Source organism: Protopterus annectens, chromosome 7.part0 (genome assembly GCF_019279795.1).
Source record: "Protopterus annectens isolate FY-2018-M chromosome 7.part0, PAN1.0, whole genome shotgun sequence".
In the NCBI taxonomy this organism is placed as follows: Eukaryota; Metazoa; Chordata; order Ceratodontiformes; family Protopteridae; genus Protopterus; species Protopterus annectens.
Genome location: NC_056739.1, coordinates 845,463,052 through 845,483,593, shown reverse-complemented (window position 1 = coordinate 845,483,593; position 20,542 = coordinate 845,463,052). Strand labels below are relative to the sequence as shown.

Genomic DNA, 20,542 nt, shown 5'->3' with positions numbered 1-20,542 from the left:
CAATTGATTATGATGGATATGGGGTAGGTGATGGAAGGAGCTGCTGCTTTTAGGAATTTGTTAGGTAGTTGATTTGCAGTGAGACAGCAGGGTTTTAACTTGGTTATGAGTTTTTCTATATGTGGTTTGAATGGGTTTAAAGGCAAAAGAGTTTGAGTTCTCAGTGGTGGTGAGTAGGGGGCTGTGAGTGGCTGGATCTGTTTGTTGTCTAGGAGAGAGGTGATGGAGTTAATAAAGTGAGAGTTGAACTGTGATGCTAGGGGCCCAGTGATATTGTATGTGCTGGGAGCAGGGATAGAGGTTTTTCCAGGGTTAAGTAGGTAGTTAATATTTTGGCAGAACTTTTGTGGGTTGCTCAGGTGATTTTGTTGTGAGGTTAGAAAGTACATTTTTTCTTTGGTGATGTTTTTCTTAGCTTGGTTCCTTAATTGTTGATATATGGTGAAGTCACTATGGTTTTTGGTTGTATGATATAGTCTCCAGGCTCTGACTCTGTTTGATTAGTAGTGTACTATCCTTAAATAGCCATGGAATTGTCTGGCTTTGGGGCATATTTTCCTGGTGGGGGAGAGACTATTTAGGATGTCAAGGAAGTTGTTCTTGAAATAATCTACTGCAAGGTCTAGTTGTAGGTTTACTAGAAAAGACCAGTCACAATGTTTAAGAATATTAAATATATCAGGGGAGAAGTTTTTCTTGCTACGGGTGTATTTGAAAGGTATGTAAGATTCTGTTTGAATTATTTTTCTTACTGGAAATGTAGGGGCATGGTCGCTTGGTGTGACTGGTAGGGAGCCAGATTGGTACCCTAGGTTTAGTTTGTTAGTTAATATCCAGTCAAGTAGTGACTTTTTTATGGAATGTTTGTCAGTGCGAGTGGGACAGCTAATAGTCTGGGTGAAGTTGTAAAGGTTTATAAATTTAGTAGGACAGTTAGAGGACCATGATTGCCAGTCCAGTTTAAAGTCATCCAGGATGATAGTTTTGTGGCTGAAGGAGTTAGAAGCCAAGGGGATGAGTAATTTTATGATAGGAAGGTTGTACTTCTACATTTCTACACTACAGAAAAACACATAAAATCAAATTCTGACAGAAAATCAGGAAAGTAAGATGAAAAGTTTTTCTTTCTTTGTGGCACTCTCAATTTGATTAAAGGGAAAGACAACTCATTTTTAATAACAAAAATATAATATGTGTGTTTTTCTATTCATTTGTGTCTGAAAGCTAAGCTTGAAAGCATTGCTTTTGTTCAGATTCCTAACTGTAGCTCCAGGCTACACTATTTATCTGAGGTATAACATTGGTAATCTGTGACAATTGAGGCACATTTGAATGTTAATGCTTAAGTGCCATTAGTTTCATAATGGCTGTATAGTTGGTCTCCATTACCTAACCTAATTAATCTGCATATCCTAGCTTTCATGATGTAACAAGTAAAGAGACAAAAATGGAAAGACTGGCAAACAGAAAAATATTCAGGAATGATATATATTAAATAATCATTAAATTATGCCTTTTCTCTACATGGCTCTTTAGGTGTTAGATTGCAGAGATGGAAGATCACTTTTTGGAAAGAAAAACTTGACATTTGGGTAGAGTTCTCTTTATTGTACAGATACTCTGAATACTGTATTTTAATAGTATAATGAATTTCTCTTAGGCAAGAAGATCATTGTGACTACAGTGTCAGTGTCTATTAGAACTATATATATATATATATATATATATATATATATATATATATATATATATATATATATATGGAAACACTTCACATAATCGAATTACTGAAATCTCGAATTTCATATGGTCGAGACCATATGATCAAGATTTCAGTAAATCGAATATGTGTAGTGTTTAAAAATAAGAATTTACTTACCTTAATACATTGCGTGCACACAGAGGCAAGGATTCTTGTATGCTCTGTGTGTACGTAATGTTTTATTTTTTTGCGGTGTTGACAGGAAATCAGAAATCTCCCATTTTGCACTTCTGCATACAGCACAAGACGGGAGATTTCCCATTTCCTCACTGTAGCGCGATCTTGGAGTTGGTATATTTAAGTAGGGGGTGTGTGTTCGTTTCGCTTCAGAAGTTTGAGTTTCCGAAACTCGATCTTTTGGTTTCGGTTATTTGCAGTTCAAGATTTTGTTAATTTGAGCTTCTGAAGTGAACCCATATATATATATATATATATATATATATATATGTGTGTGTGTGTGTGTGTGTGTGTGTGTGTGTGTGTATATATATATATATATATATATATATATATATATATATATATGTAACTGCGGTGGTGGTGCTGCAGTAGCATTGTCATCTCACAGTAAGTCGTTGTCCTGTTCGATTCTCAGCTAGAGCGTCTTCTGTCTAGAGACATGCGTGAATGGGCGTACCTTCGTTGAAGGTTGTGCATAAGGGCTGGCAACTCGGCAAGTAAAAATCCACTGCCAATCATTAGTGGACCCGAGTTCCGCTGTGGCAACCCCTAACCGGGAAAAGCCGAAAGACACAACAATACACACATATATATATATATATATATATATATATATATATATATATATATATATATGGATCTACTTCAGTAGATCGAACTTTTAAATGTTCGAAGACGATATGGCCGAGACCATAACATCGAAAATTTAAAAGTTCAAAAGCTGAAATAGAATAAAAACAAATAAAAAAAAATAAACCTGCATAGCAGGGGAGCAAGCCCCCCTGCACCCCCCCCAATCCCACGCTTCTTAAATATACCAACTCCAAGATTGCACTACATTGCGGAAAAGGGAAAGCTTCCCGTTCCGCACATTACACGGATCTCCATTCAGTCCATTCAAACTTTTAAAATATATGCATTCTAATTCTGTTTTCAACTACATTACTACTTTTCACTTTTCGGGTCTATATTAGAATACCGAACATTTAAAATGTCGAGTGTTCTAATATCGAACACTAGCAATCGAAAAAAAAAAAACATCGAACATTCGGATCAGTGAATTTTTTCCTAGGGAAAAAATGTGGTGTTTCAAAACACATACACACAGCACAAGCACACCAAACAAACAGCAATTCACACACATACACCTAACCCTACACTAAACTATACAAACACCACTAACTATCCACTTACCTTAACACAAACCCTAACCCTAAGATCCATCACTATCACACAGTCACCTCACCCGTGCCCTAACCATAACTCACGTAACCCGCCCTAACCCACATGTCCACACAATCAAACATTTACATGACTTGCGCCCTAACCCTAACTCACTTAACCCACCCTAACCCACACATCCACACAATCGCACACTTACCTGAACCCGACCCGTAACTTTCCACCAGAGAGCTGAAAATACCGAAGCAACAGAAATGGACAACGAAATTCTTTCCCTAGGAAAGAATTTGGTTTCCTTTTACTTCGCTGAAAATGGGTCGACATTAGAACACCCGACATTTCAAATGTTCGGTGTTCTAATATAGACCCCACTTTTCTTCCTTTCTAATACAGAGTTATGACTCACAGATATCTTTATGAGTTTTACTATCACTGCAGAATCTACCACGTTCATCAGTGTGTTCCATGTATGTCATCCAGCTCATATAATGTTATCTTATTTTCATCATCATTCTCTTTCGGCTTTTCCCGTTAGGGGTCGCCACAGCGGATCATCTCTTTCCATTTCTTCCTATCCTCTGCATCTTGCTCTGTCACACCAACCGCCTGCATGTCCTCTCTCACCACGACCATAAACCTTATCTTAGGCCTTCCTCTTTTCCTCTTACCTGGCAGCTCCATCCTTAGCATCTTTTTCCCAATGTACCCATCATCCCTCCTCAGCACATGTCCAAACCAACGCAATCTCGTCTCTCTTGCTTTGTCTCCAAACTGTCCAACATGAGCTGACCCTCTAATATACTGATTCCTAATCCTATCCATCCTAGTCACACCGAGTGCAAATCTTAACATCTTTAACTCTGCCACATTCAGCTCTGACTCCTGCCTTTTTGTCAATGCCACTGTCTCCAACCTATATAACATAGCTGTCTCACTACTGTCTTGTAGACCTTCCCTTTCACTCTTACTGGTACCCATCTGTCACAAATCACTCCTGACACTCTTCTCCATCCATTCCACCCTGCCTGTACTCTCTTCTTCACCTCTCTTCCACACTCACCATTACTCTGAACTGTTGATCCCAAGTACTTAAACTCGTCCACCTTTACCAACTCTACTCCCTGCATCCTCACCATTCCTCTACCCTCCCTTTCATTCACACACATATATTCTGTCTTAGCCCTGCTGACCTTCATTCCTCTGCTCTCTAGAGCATATCTCCACCTCTCTAGAGTCTCCTCAACCTGATTCCTACTCTCACTACAGATCACAATGTCATCTGCAAACATCATAGTCCACAGGGCCTCCTGTCTGATCTCATCTGTCAACCTGTCTATCACCACTGCAAATAAGAAAGGACTCAGAGCTGATCCTTGATGTAATCCCACCCCCACCTTAAACGGATCTGTCACTCCCACTGCAGTCCTCACCACTTTCACACTACCTCGTACATATCCTGTGCCACTCTTACATACTTCTCTGACACTCCCGACTTCCTCATACAATACCACAACTCTTATCTAGGCACCCTGTCATATGCTTTCTCCAAGTCTACAAAGACACAATGCAACTCCTTCTGACCGTCTCTGTATTTCTCCAATAACACTCTCAGAGCAAACATCGCATCTGTAGTGCTCTTTCCTGGCATGAAACCATACTGCTGATCACTAATCATCACCTCCCTTCTTAACCTTGCTTCTACTACTCTCTCCCATAACTTCAAGCTGTGACTGATCAATTTTATCCCTCTGTAGTTACTGCAGCTCTGCACATCACCCTTATTCTTAAAGATAGGTACCAAAACACTTTTTCTCCACTTCTCAGGCATCCTCTGACTTTCCAAAATTTCATTAAACAATCTAGTTAAAACCTCCACTGCCATTTCACCTAAACATCTCCATGCTTCCACAGGTATGTCATCTGGACCAACAGCCTTTCCATTCTTCATCCTCTTCATAGCTATCCTTACTTCCTCCTTGCTAATCTGTTTCACTTCCTGATTCACTATCCCCACATCATCCAACCTTCTCTCCCTCTCATTCTCTTCATTCATTAACCCCTCAAAATACTCTTTCCATCTACTCAACACTCTCCTCACTTGTGAGTACCTTTTCCTCACTATCCTTTATCACCCTATAACAGTAGCAAAACCTTACAGATTACTCAGTATTCACTAGGCAGAAATACAGATTCCATAATAAAGCTGTTACATGGCATTAGTGAAGAGCTTCAACCCCAGCCTTGTTGCAGAATGCCTCACTAAATGGATCCTATTCAGCTTGGAGATAGGAAGACCTGTATAGCTACATTGCAGTAATTAAAGTGAGAGACGACAAGTGCCTGCAGTGCACAGCAATAAATAAACACTGATGCTCTGCGGTGTGTAAAAGTAAAATAAACATGATTAATCATACAGTCTGTCATGCAGCAAGGGGACTATTAAAGGGATAAGTGTATTATAAGAGCTAAAATCTGCTGCTTAGAGGGTTGAGGTTTTCCCCAGAACATGGGCACAAGTGGTCTATCATCAAAATGGAAGTGAAAAGAATGAAAAATTATGATTTTTGAAGGATCGAGTGACATGTTACACTCAGTCATTCCTGATTCAACATGCCAGGAGATCGCAGTTCAGTGAGGAACAGGGAATTAGCCCATTTCCGCACTGTAGCACAATCTCAGAGTTGGCATATTTAATGTGCAGGAGGTGTGGGGGTGCAGAGGGTGAAACCTCCCTGCAAAATAGTAGCATTAACGTACTGTTGACTATAGAGTGTAACGGTACATTAATGTGCATACCATGGTTGACTGACGTCACCTCCTGCTATGTCGAATATATCCAACTACAGTTGTCAATGTATTCATTTTTCACCTTTGTTTACTTTTCAGTATTCTGGATTCAGCATTTTGGGTCGACATTGTAAACGGTCGACCGAAGCAGATTTCTAGTGCCAATAGTAAACCTCTCTCTCTCTCTATATATATATATATATATATATATATATATATATATATATATATATAAAATATGTGTGTATATATATATATATATATATATATATATATATATATATATATATATATTTGTATTTGCATAGTTTATATATAATATGCTTGAACTGCAGTTGATAACATCAAAATGAACTAATGCTAACCCACTGAAACTCTGAAATGGGCTATAATATGGGTCCTGCAGGGAATGTGTTCCAAACTTCACTTGCCATCCCTTCCAGGAGATCCTTTACTATGGGTCTGGAACAGCATCAAGTTCAGTACTGCAAATACTGAAGTTTTCATTATTCAAACTAAGCAATTCATGCCTCCATCAATCAAGGTTTGGCCATTTTAGCAAATGCTATATATAGATATATATAATATATTTATGGGAAGGAAACCTTCAACAAGTGACAGAGCCAGTACAGCTGATTGAAATGTACTGGCTTTTTCAGTATGAGATTTACAGTACTATGAGGATTAAGGAATATGCCTTTTAACCAATGTAGTGTGATCTTTGAGTTTATCAACCTCGGTGGTGCAGCGGTTAGTGTTGTCGCCTCACAGCAAGAGATTATCTAGTTCGATTCTCAGCTGGACTGCCTTCGGTGCAGAGTCTGCATGTCCTCCCTATGGTCAATTGAGTTTTAAAAGACATGCAGGTAAGTACGTGTGTGTGTGTGTGTGTGTGTGTGTGTGTGTGTGTGTGTGTGTGTGTGTGTATGTGTGCGTGTACCTTCTGTGGAGGTTGGGAGGTTGGGCCCCGGACTGGCAACTCAACACTTTGAAAACTCCATTGCAAATCAATCTGCAGACTGGTTATACACTGTGGTGACCCCTAACCAGGAAAAGCCAAAATACATTGCTAGTGGGATCTGTGAATTAGTATACGTAATTAGCAGGGAGTCTGAGGGTAGCAAGGGGGGCTTGCCCCATACAAAAATATTTTGTGATTTGTTTTTTTCACTCCTTTGTGGATCACTGTTTAGTTTTTTAATACGTAGGTGGCAATCATTGTTTGATCAGTGAGTTGCTTTTTCCGTAGAAGTTTATACTTTCATGTTTATTTATGTGTGTTTATGTATTTATAAATATTTACAGAGAGAGAGAGAGAGATAGAGACAGGTAAAGATGCACAACAGAAGTGCTTGGGGGCCACTGTGGGGTTGTAGTCAAAGAGGCTTACATATATATATATATATATATATATATATAAGTTATATCCTGCAGTACTAGAAAGGTGAGATGAGGCATCTACTGGTTAATGGCGTCCTGCCACTTTGGGTAAAATGGCAAAGACGTAACTTTTTTAAACCAAAACACATTTTAAGAGCTTTGTTTGTCTAAGTGTTGCTATTTTCCCTGTTTTCCATTCCAGCTGTAAACATCCATCAAACCTCTCACTTTTTTGGACGCACAGTAAAATGGACTAGCACACTTATGGCCATGCAGCTTAGCTTGTGTAGAAATGATGTGGTAGAATGTTGATCATTTGTTTGTAGGAGGGAAGACTAGAAAACCATCAGACTTAGAGGGGTAGTTCTGCCATTTTTGACAGGTGTTTCTTTGCTTTGCTGCTTGAATTGGTTACAGGTTAAAATATTTATTTTATTACCATTGGCTCTTGGCAAGATAGTTTACTGAGATGCATTTCAACCTTCTGGCAGTTGTATGTAAACACGATGGCTGACTGGCATGGTGATACACTAATGTAGTACAGATAACATCATAAAATAAGGGGTGGTATGGTCATCCAGGTCAGAAATGCAATGCGTAGCTCTCAACCTTCTACCTCAAAATGAGGAATACTGTCTCCCCCATTGTGGAGCAAATGGGTAAAATGTGGGACACCTACTAACATCTTACTAGCAGCTTCAATTAGGAAGGTCATACGATGGTTACAATAAGCTACCTTATACTTACAAAAGTTATTTTGACAAATTAATATGATTCAGTACTATTTACCATGGATATCAGTTAAAAATTTCTTAACACTGAAAGTGTGATAGACCTCTTTGGTGTGGAACTTTGGGGACCAAGGACATTTGTAATACCCAAAATGGTGTACACTCCTCCTAATGAAGTACACTTGAGATGTATGACATAATGCAGTTTTCTGTCATTTAATAAAATGTCAGTTAGCAAAATGATTATATTTTAATTATGACTATTAAAATGGTATTCTTATTACTTTATATTTAAAACATTATACTTGTCAACAAAGTAGTTACTTTATATTCAACTGCATAACAGTTATTTTTTCTGGATAAGAGTTATTTTGATTGTGTTTACTGCAAAGGAATAATACCTTAAACAGAAATTTTTCACAGGATTTCTATGCAAATGCCAAATACAGTTTACTTTATACATTTGTTAAACAGGTAATTCAACTAACTATAAATAGCATTTTATAATTTAAAATATATTTGTGAAATAATTATACTGATGGTGGTTGCCTTTAATTTTATTATCAGATAAAACAGATTTAACTTATTTTGTTCAATATAATCAGTATAGAAAAGATCATCTGCATCAGATAATCTGCAACAGGTTTAAAAATTAAAACCAAACATACAAAAGTGTTTACATCAATAATTAACAATTATTTTAATCAGAAAGGAGGATTAAATAAGTGTGTAAAATACTTTTCAAGATCTTTAAACACTGTATAACATAATAAATGCTAAATATATGCCAATAATGTTATTTACGTATTAGCCTAAGGAAAATCTCAATCAGTGGTAGCAATACTGCTGTAAAATTGTATAGCAACAAGTAGAAGTCTTGCAAGTTCTGTATTGATCAGATTCATGAACTCCTACACTAAGTATACACTAAATGCGCATGACCTCTATTCAGGAACATCCCTACCACATTTTTGTTGTCACTCAGAAAGATTAGACTAAGTGTAGATGTAGTCTACACATTGAAGTGAATCCACCCCACTATTTAAAATTGCAAGAAAATAAGTAGGAAAACTAAAATTAGGAGGAAGAAGATGGAAGTTATGTTTATGTTCTCTAGTCACTCAAAGTGGATTACACTTATTGTAGGCATTAATGAATCCGACTCCATACTTGCTGACATTTTATAAAAAGCCACCATAAGAGGAATAAGTGAAAACTTATTCAGACGAGTAGAGATGATCTGAAGTTTATTTTTAACTGAAATACTTAACATACAAATCGTAACTAACGCCACAAAACCACACGTATTTTGAAGTTATGTATTGTGCAATATATTTGTTCCTAAACAAAAGGATGCAAAATATATAAATCTCTGGTAGGGAAAAACTTCCAATTATACATTTTTTAGTAGATTGTTATAAGAGTTGAAAGAATAAAAAAGATTTCTGCAACACAGAAGTGTAAATTAGCCAAAAGGAAAACAAATCCAAAATGTAGCCTACTTCAGTTTCTAAACTATTAAGCTAAACATCTGAAGAAACTATAGTTAAAAGTTACCATCCCTTGTGCTGTACTTTGAATTATTGTAGTTGTAGTATTTATTGTGCTTGGTGGGGGGTGGGGGGGCAGCATGAACCAGGTGAATGGTATTAACTGCTTTGGCTTCTGCTGTTTGAGTATTGTAAGGAGAACTATGTGCAAGAATTTTAGCCCCCAGTATAAGGCATCTGCTATGAATGTGCACTATAATTATAGACATCATGCTGACTTTGTACTTCTGTAGAAAGTTGTACAACAAAGTACAAGGGAACTAAACAAATATTCACTTAAGTTGAATGAATACCTGGTTTGGATGGTTGCTGTGAGGCTGAGGGCAATGGCTAATAATGGTAAGGCATACTGACACAGTGAGTTTATTTATAATAAATGTGTGAGACACTTTTAAGCAAACTGAAAGAAAGTGGCATTTATACAGAGAGGCAGACTATGCCTAAATATTAATATGATGGGCCATGAAATAATGTATGCAAATACAGATCTTTAAAAAAAGGATTTAATTAAGGAACAAGTAGAAAGAGAGTATATAGAATTTAGGACAGAATGGATTCAGGAGGTTACATGTCTTTTTTTTTTGCAATATTTTACTGGTTTTCCTGCATTTTGTTGAAGACCAGTGGATCAGAAATTTGCTACCTGATCATGAATGCTCATTCTATTCTCCCTTGAAGAGTTTCTCCCATTTGAATAATTATGTTATTATTCAGGGGGTTGAGGGAGATACAGCAAGACTTATTCTGAAAAATACATCTTATTTCAGACAATAGCGTTAGTGTAACATGTAATTCCAATGTTTTTACATGTTATCACTGCAATTATTATCTAGTGATTTTCTTGATTTTTACATGACATGAAACCAATTACATTTCTTGATCAACATTTTTCCATCCAAAAGTTGAAAAAAACTTACAAGTAAGCTTCATACTTTTTCATATCTTGTTTGGTGGTATGTCTTACAATTCACTAAAAACAGTGGTCAACATTCATTTTGATAAAGAAAGCAAAGATAAAGCATCAGATGGCAAAACAGGACATGACAAACAAGTAATAGGATGATGGTGACAGGTTAAAAATGTGAAAATGAATTGGAATACTGACCCTAACCTGTTCTTGGACATAGGGTGCAATATGTGAATGCGTCTTGTGCCCTACATACAGTTTCAAGCTGGAGACTGCTGCCTTAGAGGTGCATAGCCACACTGGCAGTACATTTAACGGTGGACAGCAGTGCATTAGTATACCAGCTGTCCTTGTGTTGGGGTGTGACAGGTGCAGATGTACACAAATTAATTCTGGGTACATAATTGCAATTAAGGTTTACCAAGACAGGTCATGACAATATACAAGAAGAAATCTGATGATAAGAAAAAATAATTATACTTTAAACTCTTAATATGAAAATAAAGCACATGCTGGTCAGGTACAAGTGAAGTGATGCATGCAGATTATTTGTACAATAGAAGCATAATATATTTGAGTAAAATATAACTATTTAAAGGCTGATTAGTTACCCTCTATCCCTGAAACAGGTAATTATCAAGCAAGAACTATAAAAGCTAATTTATCTCAAATTGTTGTGTCATAAGATCATTGCATCATATAGGAGCATAGGAAGTTACTAGACTACTGGCCCTGAGATCCTTATAAGCATACCCAAGAGTTTAGCCTATGTTTAGACAAGTCAGCACCCAAAGCCCCTGTCCAGCAGAGACACGGGTGGAATCCCAGGGGTGTATTTTCTGTTTTCCATCCAATTATCCAGGTTGTGCTTAAAAATGGATAATGAGGTACTCTGCTTGACATGGAGAGGGAGTCTATTCCACAGATGGGGGAGTCTCTGGGACACAAATCTGTCCCACCACCAAGTCTGATTGATGTCACAGAGCAGGTTGAGGTTGTGCGTGTGGGTTACTTGAGTGGGCCTTGACTTGCAGATATGCAGCAGTCCCATCAAGGAGGGGTTTGAGATTGCTTTGTATGCCAGTGTTCAGTGAGTAGGTTCTCTGTATGCTTCTAAATCATCACAATGTGTACCTTTATTTTGTTGATAGCTAGAGACTTGTAGTGCAAGCTTACAGAATTTAAAATGTTCATAGTAAAATTGAAAAATAACCTACTTACTTTTTATGTTACATCAGTACATCCTCATCTTTTGTGCAAAACAGGACTAGAATATTTATGTTTTATTTATTTTATTTTACATTTTTTTACTAGGAGCTCCGACTTGGCTTTTGGCCCATTTTTATCAGAGGCCTGGTGAGAAAAGCTCCACATGAAAGTTTTACAAGACAGTTTTTATACAATTTGTCAGAAAAAAAACATACTTACATACAATTTTGACATAAGATTATTTGACAGTTATGACAGAAAAGCAATACTTACATATGATTTTGACATAATATTATTTAACAGCTATAGCAGCATAAGAAAAATAACATTGTAGGTTCTTGTGTACTGTGTAATATACAGAGGTGTAGGTAGATATGCAGGAAGTGCATTTTGTGTTGTCAATATTAGGTTAGTGGAAAGTAGTTGGTAAGATAAGATTTAAGGAAGACATGAGGAGGTGTAATAGTATTGCTATTGCGTTACAAGGAAGAGATCCTGGAAGGCTGTTAGGTGGAAGACATATAGCTGGAGAGGAGAAACAGTTGAAGAGAAGATTGCAAGACTGGGGTTTTTATCCCAGCATGTTGCAGGGGCAGAGCCATTTATTATTTAGAGGCTCTTTCAGCATAATTTAAACTTTTGATGGGTTGGGCACATTGAGTATTTCTTGTGGCACTGTATTTAAGGATTTTGCTATTTTATTGGAATATAAGGCATCACAGTGGCTGCTGTTGGATTTGGTTATGTTTAGTAAGAGGTTTGGGGAATATCTTAGAGTCCAATGGTTGGTTTGGGGTTTAATAAGATTATTAAACGCTGGACTGTTATTGAGGTGATGTAGGATGGAGTGTGCTTGGTCTGTTTGGTTGTAGGTGTTCCAACCATTTTAAGTGTAGTAATGCTGAACAATGATTTGATCTGGAAGGTACGTTAAAGGCAAATCTCGCTATTTTTTTATAGCATGTCTCTAGGGGTGCTTTTTTTAGGTTGGTGAAGATTAGTGATACTTATAAGTAAAATGTGGACCTTTGTGATTATTAGTGCTAGGTGCTTGTTGAATTTAAGGTTGCTGCCTATTGTAACCCCAAGGAGTTTAATGCCTTTGACTGGCTCTATTATTGTGTTTTTTGATGAGTATATTGTAAAGGGGCGATTGTTGTTGACTATTGTTGTTGCTTGTGAAGAGCATTCATTTTGTTTTGTTGGGATTGAGAATGAGTTGACAGTTAGAAAGGTATTTTTCTATGTCTAAGAAGACTTGTTGTCTTTCTTGTAAGAGTTCAGGAAGAGAGGGGGCTGCACATATGAGGGTGGAATCATCCACACATTGTATTGTATTGTGGTTGCATGTTTGGTGGCTATGCAGAGTTTATTTGTAAAAATGGGGAAGAGGAGTGGGCCAAGGATTGAGCCTTGAGGTATGCCTGTGGAGACTGGTAGGAGAGAGGAAAGGTCAGTTTGCCATCTAACTTCCTGCTATTGGTTGGATAGGTAGCGGGAAAATCAGGATAGAGCAGACTGGGAGAGGTTTAAGGAAGCTAGTTCATTAATGAGCTTTTGGTGGGAAACTGTATCAGAGGTCTCAAACATGTCTAAGATGATGGAAGAGGTGAGTAGGCTGTTGTTTCTGTGGTGGTTGACTGTGTTGGTAAAACTAAGCAGTGCAGCTCTTGTGCTGTGTTTTGGTCTAAAGCCGTGTTATGATAAGGACAAGAAATTGTTTTTCAGGAGATGGTTGTGGTGTATGCATTTTTTGAGTATTTTTGCTATGGGAGAGAGAATAGTGATTGGTCTATAATTAGTGAGTTTGGTAGAGGAACCTCCTTTGTGTAGGGGGCTTATGTAGGAGATTTTCCAGAATTTAGGGATATATTTTTTGTTATAGTTCTGTTGATTAGGATTGATATGGGGTAGGAGATGACATCTGCAGTGATTCTTAGAAATTCAGTAGGGAGTTGGTCAGCAGCTAGGGATGAAGATTTGAGTTTTGCTAGGTTTTTTGTCATTGAGGTTTGAATTGGAGTAATAGTGAAACTGTTAAGGTTGTTTTCAGGGTTGGTGGGGAGAGTTAGTGAAGTGTTGGTGTTATTTTTAATTAGAGATTTAATAGAATTGATGAAATGTGTGTTGAATTGAGAGGCTATGCTGTCTGTGGAGTTTGTTGTAGTTATAGCTGGGGTGGTGGATTGGTTAAGTCTTAATGGTTGATTTATGGCTCTCCAAAATTTTGAGAGATTCTTTTGGTGTTTTTCTTGAATTTCTGTATAATATTGTTTTTTGTCTTGTTTAGTTTGCTTTTTGACATTGTTTCATACTTGGCGATAGTTTTGAAGGAAAGTTTGGGTTTTTGATTTCTAGTAAAGGTTGCATGTTCTGTTTCTTTGTTTTAAGATTGATCTGATTTCAGTACTGAGCCACTGTAAGGGTTTTACTTTTATACATATATTTCTGAGGGGTGCTACATTGTTTAAGGTGTATTGGAATTTTTCATTGAAGTATTGAACTGTTTGATTAAGGTTGAGGTGTTTTAGTGGGCTCCAATCACATACTTGTAAGAGATTTTTGAAGGTATCAAGGGAGAAATGCTTTTGTGTTGCAAATATGTTTACAGGGGGTGTGATTTTGAAGGACTATGCATTTTCTTAGTAGGTAAGTTGGTAGGTAATTGCTTAGGGTGTCAAGAAGGCAGCCTGATTTGTAATGAAGTCGGTTTGAGTTGATGAGGGTCCAGTCTTGGATTGATTGTTTTTTGCTATGCTTGTCTTGTAGGAGTATTTATAACTTGACTAAAGCCATGAATATTTATGAAGTTTGAGGGGTTTTAGGAGGAGCATGTAGTCCAATCTGTATTTATGTCTCCCATTGTTATAGTTTATTGGTTGAGGGTAGTTGAGCATCAGTGGAGGGAGTTCTCAATTACGGTTGGTTTGTTTCCTGTAGGTATGTAGGCTGCATCAATGTTGATGTGCTTATTTGGGTTTATATGCAGTTGGAAGATGACTATTTCCAAGTTAAACTGGTCAGTGGGGTTGATAGTGACTCTGTCAATTTGGAGATTATCTTTATATAGTATTTCTATACCACTACTGTGTTTATGGGTTCTGTCTTGCCTGTACACATTGCAGCAAGGGGTGAGTATTTCACTGTATTGAATGTTATGTTTTAACCAGATTTCTGTCAGAAATGTTATGTCAGGGGTGTAGTGGGATAGAGTTGTGTGAAACTCATAGATTTTGTTGGTTAGCCTTCTAAGGTTCATGTTAAGCAGTAGTAAGTCTGAATTGCTTTGATGAAGATTGTAGGGGTTTGCATTTGTCTGAGTGGTGATTTTGTCTGTGGAGTTTGTTAGGGATGGGTGCCTGGGTTGGAGTGGATGTCACTGCTTAATTTGATGTGGTTTGTAATAACTGGGAATAGGTAGGTGAGTTTGATTAGTGGTTTGGTTCATTTTCTAATGTAGGAGTGGATTTACTTTTATATAGAGAATTTTAAATGCTAGGGAGTTGTATTGAGGTTTATAAATAGCTCTTGAGATATGCAGATATTTAATGATTTATTGGTGTCCTTTGTATAAGTTGGGTTGGTGGGGGAGTGGAGTAAATGTTTATGTTTGGAAGTGATGGAAGATGTGCATAGGTATGTAGTTATAAGAATGGCCAGAGTTGTTGTTAATCAGGTTAGCATTGTGGTATTTTGTAGAATTGTGTTTATTAGGAACTATTGTGATTAATTCAGTTGACTTGTAAGTGTTTAAAAAAGATAAAGAGGTGAGAGTGATTAGTGAGGTGGAGTTTAATTACTAGTGAGTGATGTTAGTTTCCTGTTGGTTTGTATGATTAATTTGGGTGTGACATAGGGTGGGTGTGTGGATGGCTAGTTATAAATTTAGGGATAGTGGGGGTGGGTGGGAATTAAGGATAGGGTAGAGGAGCAGAGTGAGCCCAAGTGCAGTAGGTTGAGCCAATTTAGGATAAGCCCATTTCTTCAGAGCTCAGAAAAGATATCTGTTATACGAACATTAAGCTTATCTGCTAAGTATTCTTTATGTTGTCAGTTTTTCTGTCTGTTAGCAGTTTTGTTACTGGGACACTTGGTAAACACCACTGAGACTTGTTGTTCTTGGTTATATGTAAAAAATAAGCATAACAGTGCATTACACCATAACAGCATGGATTTAAACAAATTACAAGTGGGGTATTCTAATGGGGAATTTGAAGATAAACTAAACAAATAATTTTGGCAAATTCATGAGGGCTTATAAGTAAACTTTGGTTCTGTGCTGCTGACCAGTAGGCAACTTACTCATCTTATCAGTAAGGCATGCATGGTAAGTACAAAGTGATTAGAAACACTCAGTGTGGTTAGCCATAAGTAACTCTTCAACAGCTTATATTTTACTTTGTTTGATGATGAATTTGATCAAGTGCTGCTGAAGTTTTATGTTTTTTTAATTTTTTTCTTAACTGTCAGATAGTAGAGACATTTAAGAAAAATGCATATTTTTCATTCTTATTTCATCAAGTTTTCTTCTTCTATTATTTATTTTGCACAGGATTATCAGGCAATGCTTCAGATTTAGAAAAACGAAAGCTGGTTTATGGACAAAACTTTATACCTCCAAAGAAGCCAAAAACTTTTATACAGTTAGTCTGGGAAGCATTACAAGATGTGACTCTGATAATCTTGGAAGTTGCAGCCATTATATCTTTGGGCCTTTCTTTTTATCACCCTCCAGGACAGAGCAGTGATGGTAAGCTGACTAAACATCCTTTTCATTGTGTGATTTTTTTTCAATCTTATATGAACTTTTTCATCAATTTTGCTTGCTCAAGATTCATTATTTATTAATTTTCTTACTTAGTGTATCATCTGTTTATGTGAAAAAATATCTTTGAAAAGAAGTACTGATAAGCACTTTTGATAATGTTACTTGTATTTCTAGCAGTGGCACAGTCAGTAGTGTATTATAAAAAGTACTACTAGTGATTAAAGAGGCTGATTCGTTATGCATTTTATAAATGTTCTACACACTTTGGTTTTCAGTCTGACTGGATTTTTACAGTGGGTATTGAATGCACAGTAAGAAAGATATGTTATGCTGAGGGATAGTAAGAATTCTGTACAGCATTACTCCCACAGGTATTATTATTACTACTATTGCTATGGTACTATAGGGGGAGGGTGCATCTAATTTTAAAACAAATTGCACAACAATGTGCTCTGAATGAGCAATCAGAGATAATTGTATTGTAGTTTATAGGGCAGTAGCAATGTAAAATGTTCTGTAGCACACAGTAAAAACTTTGAAGGTCATGAAGTGCAAGTTTATATTTGGAGTGGTATCTCACAAGTTTTTTAAAATATTTTAATGTAAAGTTGTAGGAAAAATGAAGTAGATAAAAACAGCTTCTTTTGGGGTTGCTAAAGAGATCTAAAGGGGAAAACTATGGGCAGTCGCCCATTATATCTAGTAAGTATTCTAGTGTACTATATGATTCTTTGTATCAGATACTGCAGGGCAGTCCCAGAGGTCATACAACCTCAGTGATACTATAGACTGGGAAGTGTGAGTGCACATACCCCACATGGGGTGGGGGAGAGGTGGGTGCAGGTGAGCTGAATGGTCGCAATATAATATTTTGCATGTTTTCCTTACTTTTGCAACTGTTAATGTAACAATGTGGAACGGATTACACATTTTATCTGTGATGTTTTGTATTTTCACTCATGGAGATTTGATGTTTCAATATAAATCTGCTGGAAAAACTTTCTCAGGTTGAAAACTCACATATGTGGGCTATAAAACTATCATTTTCATTTGATTATGAATTGTCAGCCAACTTGCATGGATCTTTTGACATATTTGAATGCAAAGCTTTAAACCGCTGTGCCTTTATAGCCTATAGGAAATATTCAAAAATGGAAATTGTGTTGCGATATACAGTAAATCTTAAGATAAAGTGCATACCAGAATGAAGTCATAACCTTTGGCAATATTGTTTGAAAATGATGAAATTGTAGTAATTACTGCTTAGTTGTTTAATTACTGCTTAGTAATTCAGCAACTATTTCTACCAGTAGAGTAAGTGTAAGACAAGAACAACATTTACAAATCTGATGCTGCAGCATTATAATATACTGTTAGAACTATTGCAAATGTCAGAATCTGCTAAATACTACATTTTCTATATGTCCTTCTTTTGCAAGGTTTTATACCACCCTAATTTTGATTCAGGTCAAACTGTTATTGAAGTTATTATAGTACCAGATTCTGTATCTATAGAACACCCACTATCACTTTTGTCTACAGCTATCCTGTTTTGATGTAGGGGCTTCAAAAGATGGCACATATTTCTGTTTGGGTCTCCACTTGAAGTATAACCACATTGTAGCATAATACAGTGTCTCTACATGATGAAGCTGATAGAAAAAGCATAGTTCTCCTGCCTCACCCTTTCATACCTGTGTGACACCTGACCTTACAGGTCTGATGTGGAAGGAGACATGTTACAAAATTGTTGATCCAAAGTTGGTTATAACCCTTTAAGAAAAATGAGGGCATAGCTAATATGCTGCTAGCAATCAAAATAAAACAAGAGTGCATCAGAATTAAAGCAATCAGTAGCTTAGTATTAGAGGTAGTGTTTACAAGGGTGAGTGTGACTTATAATAAATTACTAATGAGATTGCAGTAAGAACAATACTGTTTGCTTCAGCCTGTCCCCCTTTGTAAAATAATAACAAAATAGCCTGATAGCATAGGATATGGACATGTCCAGATGCTAACACTTTAACATGGTTGATGGGGTTTTCTTTAATTTTATGTGGAAAACTACTGGGTAGATCTTGTGCAGTTCCATTAAATTTAAGCTTGCAATTTTACTTGTGACATTAGACATAATGTCTAAAGTTATATAAGGGGTATCTATTCTTGTCGTTATACAACTCTAACATATTTCTTTGCTTATTGTGAAATCTGTACAACATTTTCAGTCAACACATTTGCTACGTAATTTTTGTTTGATGTTTTCCACAAAACTTATGCCACATTAATCTTAGAAGCTGTATATAACAGAGGCAATTAAAACAAACAGCATTTTAGGCTTTGTAGGCCAGCAGAACAAGTAGTAATCCTGTCTGAGATCCATCTTGTGAAGTTGTGTAGTTAAACTCACAAAAATAAATTAAAATAAAATAAACAACATACTAGCCATTTTGTTTATCAGATACCTGAGTCTAAGGTTTGTTTTATTTTCATTAACATCTACACTGAAATCATAAAAATCTGAAATCATGAATTGAAAATGACAGTAAAAAACAGCCAAGTGTAGACCATCAAATGAAAAATTTGCTTTTTAAATTTTTCTGCCACTACAATCATTTCTGCTTTCTTAATTTTTTCTATCTCAATCTATATCATTTTACACGTGGTTTAAGTTGATTTTAGCCAATTGCTTGTTCCATATGTTGAATTTGCCTGTTTCATTCTTGGGGTTTTTAATTTTTTTTTGTTTTAATTGTGTGAGATCTACTTTCTTTATAACTATTTTAATAAGGTTGTGTCCCCAGACTAATCATTTGATGAAAGGGTAACCGTGTCTTGGTATTCTTCCGAATTATTTTAGAAGACGTGTATGAGGTGATGTTCTCAGCTTTCTGATATTTTGTTTTTTAATGCAATAATGCATATTTAGCAATAGAAAATGCTACTACAGAGGTTACAGGACACAGCTATGAGCAGTCATTCAGGATGATGCTGGTAAAATCTAGACAGTTTGAAACATGCACATTTAGTCCGTATCTGTCATTTGCAATATTTGTTTAAAATAATAATGACATCAGATATTGTGAAAGTATTTAATAAAATATATACAGAGGGGAATTCAACCAAAGAATGGAACTGCTGATTGGGACAATAATGATGCACCAAAAAATCATATCCTACATTTTGTTCAAAACCTTTTTTCATGGCTATAAATAGGCACAGAATGTTTTATATATCATAACAGTTATTTGATTATACATATATAGTTGACAACTATATAACTGACTATAAGCTGGGAAAGGCAAAACTATTCATGTGTTTTACACACACACACACACACACACACACACACACACACACACACACACACACACACACACACATACACACACACATACACACACACACACACACACACACACACACACACACACACAAACCATAAACTCAAAAGCTGGCAGTAATCTGAATGAAACTTCCTCAGGGGAGCAAAAGCTTGTCCATTGTTGCAAATACAATTTAGAAGTGGCTACTTATGGCAGAGTGATGATACTGTAAATAATTAACCTGAGTATGAAATATTGGGGCATAACTGCCTGGATGCATTTAATAATAAGCTGATTGATTTATTACAGAGATGTTTTTTTCAATAGGGTAACAAAAGAAAACAATGTGAGTTTTTATTATATAACACTCATCCTAAAAGTGCAATAGTTTATTCTATACTCAAAATACACACCAACTGCATGAATTACAAGTGGAAGGGTTTCAAAATGTCAGACTACATCCGGATAGTATTTTTTAATATGTTGATAACACAGTTTCATATGTAAAAAATGCAGGGGATACAGTATCTAGAGTCAGAGAGTTTTTTGACAGAAGATTTATTATTGGTTAATTTAGTTGATGATAGTTTGTATTCAGCAATTCAACATTAATTTGGAACTAAAGCAGCGATTATTTGGACGGAAAAATCTTTTTCATCTTATATGCTATCTTTGTTGTATTTTCATCTTACATATACTTTATTTACTTTTGTGGAAATGTTTTCTTCAAAAAGAGGTACAGCTGTGGAGGATCCATTTGTTT

General features: G+C 36.3%; 1 protein-coding gene across 13 annotated transcripts in view; it reads left to right on the top strand.

Annotated features, from left to right (window-relative positions):
• LOC122806731 (plasma membrane calcium-transporting ATPase 2) overlaps positions 1 to 20,542 on the top strand; it is a 2,851,771-nt gene that overhangs the window by 1,736,507 nt on the left and 1,094,722 nt on the right. For all 13 annotated transcript variants that reach the window (XM_044077397.1, XM_044077394.1, XM_044077391.1 and 10 more), the window contains one exon: positions 16,241 to 16,438. In XM_044077397.1, coding sequence (XP_043933332.1) covers positions 16,241 to 16,438 — 198 coding nt within the window. The remainder of the gene's footprint in view (positions 1 to 16,240; positions 16,439 to 20,542) is intronic.